Raw genomic sequence first — 14096 nt, 5'->3', positions numbered from 1 at the left:
TTTTATTATATTTTATATCCAATATATACAAGGATAAAAGGATGAAAGACTATTTAGTAGTTTAAAATTCTTATGGTACTTAATTTAGCATTAACGTATATAGTTTTGTTTTTTTTTACCTTGCTTTTCCTCGTTATTAAAGTAAAGAAATTAAAATATTAAATATTTTATTTAGTTTATAATCAACCGTTTGTGCCCCAGCAACACGATGACCTTCAATACTTTTATAAATAAAAGTAAATGAAAAATAAATCTAGTACTTTTGCTATGCTTTATTTACAGAAATGAAAGACGCTTTTAATTTGTTTTTATTAATTTTATTACATCTTTGGTAAGTACAATGGCTTGGGTTCCGTGGCCCCAGGAGAGTCGATATAAATATTAAACTAAAAACATATATCAATTTCGTTTTATATAAAAGAAACGATCTAAGTAAAACATAATACTATACACAAAAAAATGTTTTAAGAAAACGTTACGTAATATGTTTATTTATTTTTTTATATCGGTACCTAGTTTAAGATATTTTGTATGCAACTAGTACACAGTAAAATAATTTAAGGTGTTTGTTTATTTTATTGAAGTTATACTTCTTTAGGCGCATAAAGGTAAGCATGAGAGTTAATTTTTACGATCTTTTACGATTTTACAATTTTTTTTACTTGTAACGCGCGCGCACATTGTTACGAAAACCAGACACCATAAAAATTAGGAAGTCAACTTATACATTTTTTTTAATTATGTACAAATATTTATAATAAAACTTTCTTTAAATTTATTTTATTCCCCTTTTGCATTATTAGGTCGTTTTCTTTATAAACATAGGTTAATGAGAAGGATCAAATTTTTCCAAAGATCTTGTTACGCCAAAAAAGTATAACTTAATTACACACACACATGCTTTTCAATTCTGTTTAATTCTAACATTGCCAGGATTTTAAAAGTTGAAACTCTTCTTTATAACAACGCTCTAAACTGACATTTCTTTTAGAAATTATTCTTACAAATATACAATACATATTTAAGTGTCAACATATAGAACAATTTTCCTTATAAAAACGACACATCTAAATTTAATGATATTATAACATTAGTGTTATAAATATTAATATACGCTTTTCGTAATTTTAATTATTTAATAGAAGCTTAACAATCTTTTATTAAATTTACGTTTGATAATTTGCTGAATCAAAAATGTTATTTTTGAGCATATCTTATTTTTGTTGCAATCTGTACTATTTAATATTAATAACGATTGATTAAGTTATTGGTGGGAATTCATGTCATTTTATGGGAGCACCATAATTAAAATATTTTACATGCCTTTTTAATTTTATGGCATACAATATCACATTGCAAAGTTGTATACTTAGCATAAGTCGAGAGACACATTTTGAGTATTCTTATTATTTTTACTTACTTTTTTGTTTCTAATTTCATTATAAATTTTCACAAACATTAAATTTAAGTTTTTTTTTTGAATATAAAATCTAGATTTTGATCAATATATTTAAATATATAATACACATTAAAATAGATTTACAATTATCGTTCTTTCTTTGGTAATATTTTCAGACGCTAAGTCAAGGTTTCTTTACTTCTAAGATGAAGTTTACAATTTTTTTAATAATTTACTTATTACTATTTACACAATTCGATTGCTTTCTCATTATTATTGTAGCAATCCCCTCGTTACCTTTATTGCTTTTAGTCAATTAAACGTTACAACTTAGTTATTTACAAATTTCGATTGAAATTTAAAATTGAAAGGTTATAGTATTTATATGTTTAATATTTAAGTTTTAGATACAATACCAGTAGAAACTCGACTATTCGGATCCACGATTTCCACTTACCTATATTAATATGAAACAGCTAGACATTTTTTAATTAAATACGGTAATTTTTGCGAACAAAATCAAATTAAATTTTATTATTAAGCGTATAATAGTATAGATAGCCATACTAAAATAATAAGCCAATTTTCCTAAATACACTTAAATAGTATTAAATAAATATCCATATTTTAATAGTTAGAGCGGGTGAGCCACCCGATGGCCGATGGTGTTAAATATGTACGTCAATAACTGTATTACATCGTATGTTGGAAGATTTATCTTTTAATTATTTCTTAATAAATATTGATTTCGTTTGTCTATATTTATTTTTTTAGCAAACACACGACTTTTACAATATAATATGCACAGAACCCGTTTTTCTTCACACATTCGATTATCCGAATTTCCGTTTATCCGAATGCCTAACAACAACCATAAGTCCGGTTAATCGAGTGTCTACTGTATTATCATTTAAACATTTTTTAATCTATGAAACTCTTATCTTTGGATGCAGCTGTCTTGACAAATACACGAGTGCGTAAAACATATTATTCATATTATATAAGAGGAATGTTAACAGCAAATATTCTTTGGGCCCCTTTTCTTAAACCATCATTCTTTTCGCCCTACTAATATCTATTTATATACACTACTGAGTAACTGGTATACATTTTATTTTAATCCTATACACTCAGTACAATTAGATATTAAATCTAAAATAATAAATACTAGAACACAGCTACACCTAATGTCTATAATATGTCTAAAAAAATAATATTTACATTTTACTAAAGTAAAATATTAATCAACTAAAGCTATACTAGAAGTGTATTCGCTATGACGGGTTTTTATTATCTCTAAGCGACATATGCCCTTTATTTCTTCGTCTAAATAAACTTTTATAAGCTTTTCGATATTCGTTTGACATAACAACGTAAATAACAGGATTGATGCTCGATGATAAATATAATAGAAGATATGCTGCGATGTTTAACGCCGGGTTGGGGGTTATTTCGTTTATGACTTTCGTGATAGTTATCGGCAGGTGGCATAAACAAAATGATATCATTATCGCTATAATCATTGTGCCCAGCCTCCTGTCTTTTCGCGTTGGTAATGATAATTTAAGAAGTGCCATGGACTTCCTTAGTGCAGTTCTTCGTAATCTAGATGGCTCTTTAGGATCGTCAGAATTTCGAGTTCCATTTCTCGTTTCTAATTTAAATGTGGCGCCCCGCTGCAATTTTGGACTTTCGTTGAAATTTGTGGTAGAAATATTTCGCTCAGTGTTACTACTGCTTAGATCGGCAGTAACTCGAGCCGACATCGATGTTGATGTATCAGTCGATGACAAATCTTCTGCAGCAGGTACACGCTGTGGACAGTTCATGGAGTTCTTTGTTGCTTTCCTAACAATGAAAAATATCCGAGCGTAGCAAAGTATTATGGCTACACATGGCAAGGTAAATGCTGTGAGAAATAGAACCTTCTTTGGAGATCTATTTTTTTCATCCGGAAGAATTGAACATGAGCCAATTTCACAGTCGAGTCCAAATCGGCCCCATTTCTGTAACCAAGTTGGAATCATAATTCCAAACGACAGCAACCATATGAAGATCAGCATTATTGCTATGTTCCATGTCTTGTATAATCTGTCAACGAAAAATATTATATTAATTTAAGTTTTGTTTTTGACGTATATTTTTATACGTAGATGATAAGAAAAACATTGTTAATTCATATATACAAGTACAACGAGTACAATAAATATATTTGAACTTACTTGGGATAAAGTCTTGGATGGGCTATCATAACATATCTGTTGATCGTTATTGCTAGAACGGTGAACAGTGAGGCTGCCACTAGGGCATATCGAGCCAGTGGAAACATTCGGCATAAGGTTCCTCCATGGACCCAGGATCGATGCCAGAAAGTAGACGCCGCAAGTGGTAGATTGAAACAGCAAAACAGCAAGTCCGAGCAGGATAAGCCCATTATAAAAATGGCTGTTGCATTGCGAACCTGAATGTAAAATATATGAATTAATTTCTATTTTAGGAAATTGATGTATTAAACCCAAAAATATGGTTATAAACAATATGGACACAGAGTATCTAAGTTTAATATAACTACGAATTTAATTGTTAAATTTAATAGCTAAGCTTAACAACGTACAGTTCTGATACTAAAAGTTTCTCTGCACATAGTTTTGGAAGTGGCTTATTCCATATGAAATTTAGTGAAGTTTACTGTTAAAACTATTTTATGTAGGTATGCTTTGCTCAAATATTTGACTATCATATTATTCATGAAAATCACTTGAAAATGTATTTTATTAAATTCCATTATAAAAATAACCTCTACGTGTTGTTATTTTTATCGTAGCACCGAGGGAAACTAAGTAACAGAGGGTTGAAAGTAACCTAGATAGAATCGTATGTTTCCATTGAAACCTTTCACAATCTTTGTTCTCTAAAGATTTCTAAAGGTCGACTGCATACGAGTATATTTTGTTCCTTCAGTTTTGCTTTATTTATTGTATAAAATTGTAAATACAATTTCTGCTAACAGAATAATAAATATAGGATATTAACATTGGGGGTTGGAAGGATAAAAGTTTGTTTCATGGTATTAAAAAAAAAAAGATTAATATGTAAAAAATCCAAAAGTCAAAAGAGGCCATCGTGGTGCAGGGTACAAAGGTGTGACTGCAACGCGACTGTTGGGTTCGATCCCCACTTGAAGATATATTTATAGAAAAAAAATATTCAAAGAAAAAAATTATTCAGATTTACTTACATTCAAATTAATATATTATTTTATACAAAACATTATATGGGCCTGTTCCTTCAAGCTATTTATTTATTTTTATGAAAATATTTTCGGGCAATTTATCTATGTAAAACATGTTCACAGAAGTCCGTTTATATGCGATTGTAATCTGTTATCAGTAGTCAGTCTTATATATAAAGTAATTTCCGAGTATGTCAGCGAGTGATAAGATAAGCGTTACTTCCTTCCCTATGTGTCTCGTTCTATTATTTACTATACAATATTCAGGCCAGTTGTGGCGCAGTGGCCCAAAGTGTGACTGTAATCGCGACAGGTTGTGGGTTCGATTCCCATTCGAGGAAATGAAATATTTAATATTTTTTTTTTTAGCTCTGGTGTCGAGACAAAGAGCGGCGTTCAGATCCGCCACCTAACACACAGTCAGTGCCTTCCGAATTCGGCGGAAAGTGCGGAACGGAGTCTCTTAACACTAGGTTCCCTTTGGCTACCCGTTGTGTGCGGGATACGATTTGTCACGTCACGATTTCCCTTTGTTCATTAAAAAAATTAAATACAATATTCGTGACTTAATTCAAAATGTGCAACAAATACTATGAAATATTTATTTATTTCTATCAACTAATTTAACTGTGTAATGTACCTACATGCAAGGATATTCATGGTTATCCTCATTAATATCCCGTATTGTTTACTATTAATTATTAATCATAATATTTATGCGAGATCAGGCAAATGTTTTACATAAAATAGAGTTAAAATGTAAAATTTTTCAATTTGTTTTTCAAAGTATTGAATTGTAAGCACGTGTTTTATATTCATATTGTTATTTAATGCAACTCCTAATATGCTTACAGGAAGGTAGTTTATATAAGTTTAGTACGATAGAGTTAAAAAAACTGTTAGATGTCACCATTTCATAAAGGACCTGGGGGAATGAAGGGTATATGTATATGTATTTTACTTATATGTTTATATTATTTTAGAAAATAATATTTTTAAAAAAAAACATGATTGAGGTAAGCTTAGCATAACGTCTTTATTGAACAAGATATTATCAAATATTTCGTATGTCATTAAAAGCAATTTCATAGAATGAGAAATTAATATCACTGTAAAATCACCTTTAAATGGAATTTTATAATTTCTATTGCTAGTTATATGACCTTTTTGAAAGCTGTCTGATACCATTCCAAAACATATTCTCAAGAAGTGTTATGCGAAAAAAAAATTGCATTTATTTCTAGTTTTATTTTTAGCTATAAATATAACCAGTGCCGTTCATAAAAATGCCTAAAACTTTCAACAAGTTTCTCTCAAGTCGTTTTATAATACAGTAAGTACATGTGTAGTGTATTTATAGCTAATATTATTAATTTATAGCCAATTTATTTTATACATATTTTAAGTTTTATTTCATTTTTCGTTATAAATGAGTAACCTGTTCAATTTAAATAAAATATAACACTAACAGTGTCAAAGCTAAGCGCGTCATTGTGTTCCACCACTAAACACGTAATGTTTCCTAAATTCGGTGGAAAATAGGAAATAAAGTGTGTTTACACTTCCCTCTGCCTAACCTGATGTGTACAGGATACAGCGTGACTCTAAAAAAATATTACATTCAAAGTCAGTTTTTTTACAATGAGTCGATTTACGAGTCACTTAGTAAGTAAAGTATCATCAGTTAAGGTTTCAAATAATTCTCATAGTGTATGTTTGCGGCTTTGTACGCACGTCCATTTTCATTTAGCCTGAAAGCACTAGACCGACCACCATTGGAATTGGGACAGTTGATTCAAATTTACTCAGCCAATATAGGACCTAACAATGCGTGCCCTGAAATAACCTTTGTTTGAAGAGAATGAATGCTTGGTGACATTTGCTTGTTTAATGTTTTGGTTGACAGATTATTCTCGTGTCAGACCAACTATTTTAACTGGCCTCACTGGCCAGTCGTGGCGCAGGGGCGCCATTTGTGGTTGTAAATGCGACTGGTTGTGGGTTCGATCCGCACTCGAGGAAATGAAATATTTATTTAATTGTATATTTCCATTTCTTCACCCTGGTGTTAAGAATATCCTCCATAATTTGGCGGTAAGTAAGAAGAAGAGTGTCTTAACACTAGGTTTCCTCTGCCTACCCTGCTGTGTGCGGGATACAGCGTGAAGCGTGATTTAATTTTACGTACAAGCCAATTAATATGATAAATTTGATAGTTTGTAATATATGGATGATTGTTTGACTTTTCTACAAAAAGTACTGAACGGATTTAGATAATATTTTACAGTAATATAGCTTTTACATCAGAATAACACATAGGGTACATTTTATGTAAATATTTTAAATAATTTAGCTATAATATAATGACGACTTTAACAATACGCGCGTTTGGGTCGTTCGTAAATTAATAATATAAGTATAACCAGTATTTTATCATCCTAGAATCATATTAAATATAGCATGCCTAAAAAGCAATAGTAAACTAAGGTAAAACGTAGGAAAAGCTTCGGAAAATAAGATTTTAAATGTGTGAAATCTTTCGCGCTGGGTGGAGAAATGGCATAGAAAATTGCGTTAGCGTCAGGCGCTGAACTCACTCTTTTGATGTTCAAAGCACGTCCTTTTAATACGTTACGACATGTTCCTTATTGAGTTTTATTGTTTTATTCCAATTTTGTGTACGAATATTTTTCTTTTACTATTGTTTATTATTCAATTTTCTATATATGTATGTATGTACATATACAATTTTTCGTTAAGTGATTGACAGACAACGCTAAACCGAAACTATTGAGCGTAGAAAGCTGAAATTTAGAATATAAACTTCTTGAGAAGTATGAAAAAACGAGATTTTACGTTTTATAGATAAACAAGAACAAAATGCGAGAAAAGGAATAAAATATTATATCCTTGTTTTTATTTTACTTATCCTTTTTAAAATGATGTAGGAGGATTAACAAGCAATATTTTATAATGTGTTCTTGACTGAGTAAATGCAGTGGCAGCTTACGTTGAGAGCAGCTTGTATCTTCCTACTTTTTTATGATTTTCACATTGTATAGAATATTATAAGGTCTACAATAATCTTTGTAAGATATTAAACATATATTTTTATAGTATATTTTAATTAAATAGTTATTTTTATTTGTTTTGTCATACTTAATTTCTTTATAGCTAAATAGGCGGAGCAAAGAACTAAGTTAACAAATGAGAAACGAAAGTGTCATAATGACAGGAGTGTCTTAACATTAGGTTCCCAGATTCCCACTTTCTTGCTATGTGCGGGATACAACGGGAAGTTAAAAACAAATAACTTAATGTGATTAACAACATACTCTATCATTAATGGAGAACGACAAGAACCAATGCCGCGTTTTGTCGTATTTGTTTTTATCTTTCTGTGTTATCTATATAAGTAATATATGTTTTAGATATATTAATTTGTATTACTATAGACATTGTTTGTGTCTGCGTCATATATTCTCTAACTCCACTTCTAACTTCACTATCTCTTATCGTTTTCACGTCATTTATTTAGTCATATTCACCAAGAATTATTACGAAATGTTCTTAAAGGATGACTTATCCCATGGCTTGAAGACGGTTTACGTGCGTCATATTACAAATATTATATGTAGGTAAATTGTAAGCGGAAATAATTGTATTTTATTTGTTTATCAAAAGGTTGATGAAAACAGCAAATGTTTTGTGTTTGATTTTTAACAGTTTCTTTTTATTTAGTTTTACAGTTTCAGACTGATTTTTTACATAATATAATTCGTAATTTTGCGTAATTTTTTTTAGCTTCATGCTATATTTCGCAATTAGAAGGGTAGGCAGTGAGAACCTAGTGTTAAAACATTCCGTTCCCATTAAGATATTTCCGTTCCCCATTTTCCGACGAGTACTGTCTGATACTAGGGCGACCAAATGAAAATATTAAATAATCGAACCCATAACCTGTCACATTTACTTGTGCCCCTGCCCCACTACTGGCCTCATTATTTTTATTTTTATATTTTGCCACCGTTTCTTAGATAGATAGAAAGAACTAAAATATATATCATATACTTCTGGGTAGCGGAACCTGAGCGGAACCTCTACAGGTAAGCCCTAATTAGGTCTTTGTTGTTTAAAAATACCCATTAAAAAAATTAACCTCTTGTTTACAAAACTATGAATAATTTTATTTCATAAAATAAATCAATACACAGCTCTATTACGTAGTAACAATTAGTTTACAAGGAAAACAAAAACATTAATATATTATAAGTAGAATACAAAGGAATGATCGGGTTTGGGTTTACCGAGACTGTATTTACGTCAATTATTCTTAATCACCTTTTTACCATTAAACCATAAAGCCATTTTAAATTAAACTATAGTTTTGTCAAAAATATTCAAAAGATTGATTTTCGTATCGAGACCGCACGTTGAGTGACGAAACTTAACGCCGTTTGTATTATAATAATCATATTCTGGTATTAAAATATCAGTTTAAGTTAAACCCACGCCATCCTGTCAGATATTATTATTGTGAATGTCATTCATTCATTTTTCAGCTTTACGCTGTATCCAGTAGCAGAGTAGGCAGAGAGAGACTAGTGTTAAGACATTCCGCTTCCCACTTTCCACCGAATTCTGGACGTAATGCGTGTTGAGTGGCGGAACTTAACGCCGTGAGTTGCCTCGACATCGGACTGAAGAAATGAAAATATTAAATATTTCTTCCACGGGTAGGAATCGAACCTATCGTGTTTACAGTCACACGTTTGTGCCCCTGCGCTACAACTGGTGATACGTCAGACTGGTGATATTTGCAGTTATTTTTTTTATTGTACGAGACATTATTAATCACTAGACCATAAGTTTTCTAACTATCAATTGAATTGTGTGCATAGAGCTAGAACGACGATAACTTTATTTGTCTAGCACTTATATAGTAAACATTTCATTTTAATTAATATCATAAATTAATTTCTATGAAATATTTTCACTGATAATGCAAGAGAAATTGTCGATATTATGTGAAGGCAAATATTAATTATCAATTTTAATTACATCTTGTCGAATAGAGTTCATTCTCGTTCGATTTTGTTATTCTTTCGACTATTATTAGAGTAAGGTAAAAAATGTCGATTTTGAAACTAATTAAATGTATTTTGGTACCGAAATATCATGAATGTTTTAATACACTACAGAATTTAGAGAAAAACTATATAACTAACTAAAAAACTCACTTTTTCGTAGCGCGCCAAAGCCACGATTGTGATGATGTTGCCAGGTATTCCAATCATCATGAAGATGATACAGCAGGCGGTGGCGAACCTCATCAGTCCATCTGGGTATCCTTCGAACAAATTCACTAAACCCATATCCGAATCGGGAATGAACGCACTACAGTTCACGAACACATCACTATTATTTACCAAAGCACCCATCTCACTAATCTGCACAAACGTCATACAGCCACTGTTATTCCACTACAAATGAATGCTTGTTGTAAATATCGTTTATTTTTCTTAGAATTAGTTTCCCCTGTGACTCAATATTGGATATTCGACGGGTTTCACCGGATTTATTGTTAGTTCAGTCTTTGACATAGATATATATGTACGTATATTCTATATAATCTATTTTTTTTTAAATCTAAAATGTCCAATAACTCTGGAGAACTATTCGGGATTTTTATAAATAAATTCTTATATATTGTAAATAATAATATAAGAATGGAGGATTCGCGGAATGCAATTAACACTGTTATTTTTGTACTTTTGTGAAGAATGTTACTGCTTGATCATTTAATAATTTTCAAAAAAATATTTACTAAGAATATACATATCCTTATAATATAATACTTAATACGTTTAGTATATTTTTATATATTTTTAGTAATAATGAAATTTTATATAGAATAATAATAATTTACCAAATGGGTATGTTCCTTATCTCTTTAACATATCCTTCACATAGCACAATCACGGACGGCTCGCGACTATAACGTATTGTATGTACAAAACATTGACTTTCATACAAATAAATACTAAGAAACTAATGAGTAATGCAATCTAGGTGCAAAATGAGTTCCAAGTTCGTCTGTCACATCACTTTGAAAGGTCCACTAATAACTTCACAGTGTTTAGTTACGGCGGGCGTTTCTCGGATACGCCATCGCCGGGCGAACGTCACGCCCTCCGTCTACACATGAGGAGATTTTTGTACGCCTGTCGATATTCACTGGACATCACCACGTAAATTATGGGATTGATGCACGTTGTCAAATATATCAAAATGTAACCCGCAATGTTTGCAGCAGGGTGGGATGTGAATTCTCTAAATAGTTTCGTTAGTGTTATGGGCAAATAGCAAACCCAGAATGAGAGCATTATTGCCATTATCATCTTTAAAAGTTTTCTGTCTTTTGGTGTTAGTCTGGGAGGTCTAACTGGAGCAGGAGATCGTCTAAGCGCTACAGCGGCCTGGCGAAGACGTTTTGCAGTATCTCCACTATTTGGAGTCCTAGGTTTAGCATCAAGAGCACATTCGTCATCGTGACCATCTAGTGTATCTACGCCAGATGATGATGATCGTTCAGGTCCTGGTGTTGGTGGACAATGTAAAATAGGCGGGGCAAGTAAAGCCTTTCTAGGAGGTGCTACGTGATTGTAACCATTCTCTGGGCCTGGTGATCGTTCTAACGCAGTGGAAGCGGATCCAACTGCCGAATCTTCTAAGCCAGGCCGCGGTCGCCCTCGACCAGGTGCTCGAGATCGCCTTGCAGCTTCTCTTACTATACAAAAAATTCGAGCATAACATATTACTATAGCCAAGCATGGTAGCATGAAGGCTCCAACAAACAAGAATTCTTTTGGTGATCGATGATTGCGATCAGGTAGTATAGAACAAGATCCAATTGAGGGATCCAAGCCAAAGCGTCCCCACTTTTCAAGCCACGTCGCTATTAAGGCTCCAAAGGAAAAAGCCCACGTGCTGACCACCATCACTGCCAAATACTGTCTTTTATAAAGTCTGCAAAAGAGAAGCAATTGTGAATAGAATAATCCATGGAAAAGTTAATATTGTAAGTAGAGTGGTAAAAAAAATCATATATTAATAAAAAATACTAATTATCTATAGCTAAATAATTTTACTCCATATTTGAATTTTTTTTTTTAATATTACTTACTTGGGGTAAAGTCTCGGATGGGAGATCATGACGTATCTGTTAATGGTGATTGCAAGCACAGTGAATAACGATACAGCCACCAGTGCATATCTCGCTAGCGGAAACATCCTGCAAAGTGTCCTCCCATGAGACCAAGAACGTTGCCAGAAAGTTGAAGCAGCCAGCGGCAAGTTGAAACAACAAAACAGTAGGTCTGAGCAGGAGAGATTCATAATAAATACTGCTGTTGCATTCCGAACCTGTAATAAGCATAAATATATTATTTTTATCTGTATTTTATTATCTGTAGTGAAGGAACTCAACGCCGCGCTTTGCCTCGACACCGGAGCTAAAATAATTAAATATTAAATATTTGATTTCCTCCAGTAGGAATTGAACCAACTTCTGTCACGTTTGGAGACACACGGGTGTGCTCGTGCGAATACGACTGGTTTAAATATTTTCCTGACTTTTTTCCCTAATATATTATGATAACGATGCTTGTTAAAATACTGTTTGTTGTTGTTTAGCATCGACGAGGCAATTAAAAGCAAAGGCTAAGTGGTTTTAAATTCCATCTCCAGTGTATATTTTGTCTACGTTTTATTTATTTATTTATCATAGAAAAAGAGACGCAAAACCTTTTCTAATGTTGTTATTATTTAGAAAGACGTAGATATATTCAAAAAAACAAGCATCGAAGCACTGAAGCTCGCTCAACGTTCCTTTTTCTCTGATAACGACGTTTCTTCGACGAATTTCTAACTATTGCTATAATTCAAAGTACTTCGGTTATATCGAATACAAGCTAAATTGAATTTTTGCTATTTTTTATTACAATTTCATATGATTGAAGAAATCCAATTAAAACAAACTGAATAATTAACACTTTTTATTAAGTCTATGAGTTTCTATTGTAAATATTGTTATAATAAAAGTGAATGTCTCATTCACAGTAATCTATGCTTATAATAAAGTCGTAAGAGGGTCGGTGTCTGTTTTTGCGAGATATTTAAAAAAAATGTAAGAGAGAGAGAACCTTTATTAACGTAAAAGAACCGAAAACAATGATTTTTTAAATTTTTGTCTGTTTGTCTGTGCGTTTGTTATCACTTGCGATTTAGATGCGGTTTTCACTATTGGATTCTGGATCTCTCTAGTTTATTTTCTTACAATCGGTTCATAAATAAAAAAGTAATGTCAATTTAAAGTACTTAGTTCGACAAATTTGCTAATTGCCGTAACAGTAATTTTATATAACTGTTTTACTGAATTGATAGAATTTTCAATTTCTTTATTAATATTTCTATTTCAAGCGGGCGTAGCCCCGCACGGGCCTACTAGTTATATAATAAATATCAATATATTTTGAGTGAGATAAATTAACGACTCTGCTATCGGCATCCTCGTATTCCCACTATGAACATTGACCTAGGGCAAGGAAGAGATATGGTTATAAATAATCTGAATACGCTAGCGAGAGCATTGTATTTATTATCTTTGTGATAAAAAAGCTGTAAAAATTAAATATAAATATTTTTTTGTGTGTATTTTTTGTGTTGTATTTTTTTCTAGTTTCTATCTATTTACATCTCCATTTCTACATGTATTAAAATCGTGAAAAATATAAAAAATTCTCTCCATATACTGTAAAATTCTCGCGACTGAATCGAAAAGTGCGGGATGGAGTGTCTTAACACTCTACCTATCCTGTCATATGCGGGATACACCGTGAATGGAAAATAAGATAAAATGATAGTATCTATCTACTAAACTTATAAAATGGATTAAATCGGAAAACTTGCAGTCTGACTTTACTTATTTCACGATATATGCTTTCACAATTCCCCTGTGAACATAGTTTTTAACTTGTTATCTAAAGTGTACTTTAGCTCCTAGTTCAGTGAAATAAACTTAATGCGCTTAATGAATAGCGTTAACATTTCTTTCATATGTACGTATATTACATGTAGATATTTATGTTATTTCTAGAATCTTTTATATATACTTTTAAGCTATATTGAATGAAACAAACACTTTGTTTGGTTAGTCGCGCTAATCTCAGGAACTCTAGTTTGAATTGAAAAATTGTATTTTGTATAGAATAGTCTTCAGCGTAACCTTAGAAATTTACAATGTGTCGTGTATTCATTATACACAAGTCTTAGTTAATTCCAATTGATCGCGCAGGCGAAGCCGCAGGTGAAAGCTAGTAATTACATGTTATCTTAATTTATATTCGGTCTCTTTCTCATTTATGAAATAGACCGAACTCCGAAAGAACATCGAACCCACAACCA

At 31.7% G+C, this 14096-nt stretch overlaps 2 protein-coding genes across 2 annotated transcripts in view; both read right to left on the bottom strand.

The window, feature by feature from the left end:
- Positions 1-295: 295 nt before the first annotated feature.
- LOC146530792 (G-protein coupled receptor moody-like) lies at positions 296-10232 on the bottom strand. The gene is made up of 3 exons (XM_085199212.1): positions 9872-10232; positions 3622-3860; positions 296-3490 (listed from the first exon to the last, which is right to left on the bottom strand). The coding sequence occupies exons 1-3, from the start codon at positions 10094-10096 to the stop codon at positions 2674-2676; spliced, it is 1281 nt and encodes a 426-aa protein (XP_085055338.1). The 5' UTR covers positions 10097-10232; the 3' UTR covers positions 296-2673.
- Positions 10233-10419: 187 nt separating this feature from the next.
- The window catches only part of LOC146530791 (G-protein coupled receptor moody), a 79702-nt gene continuing 76025 nt past the window's right edge, over positions 10420-14096 (bottom strand). Inside the window, exons 4-5 of the mRNA XM_085199211.1 lie at positions 11818-12056; positions 10420-11660 (exon numbers count right to left, since the gene is read on the bottom strand). Coding sequence (XP_085055337.1) covers positions 10817-11660; positions 11818-12056 — 1083 coding nt within the window. The 3' untranslated portion in view covers positions 10420-10816. The remainder of the gene's footprint in view (positions 11661-11817; positions 12057-14096) is intronic.

The sequence above is a fragment of the Heliconius melpomene genome, chromosome 16, assembly GCF_056956725.1.
Source record: "Heliconius melpomene rosina isolate 202511_hmr_F chromosome 16, ASM5695672v1, whole genome shotgun sequence".
Classification (NCBI taxonomy): Eukaryota; Metazoa; Arthropoda; class Insecta; order Lepidoptera; family Nymphalidae; genus Heliconius; species Heliconius melpomene.
Note: the sequence above shows the minus strand (reverse complement) of the source record. Positions and strands in the feature narration are given on the sequence as shown.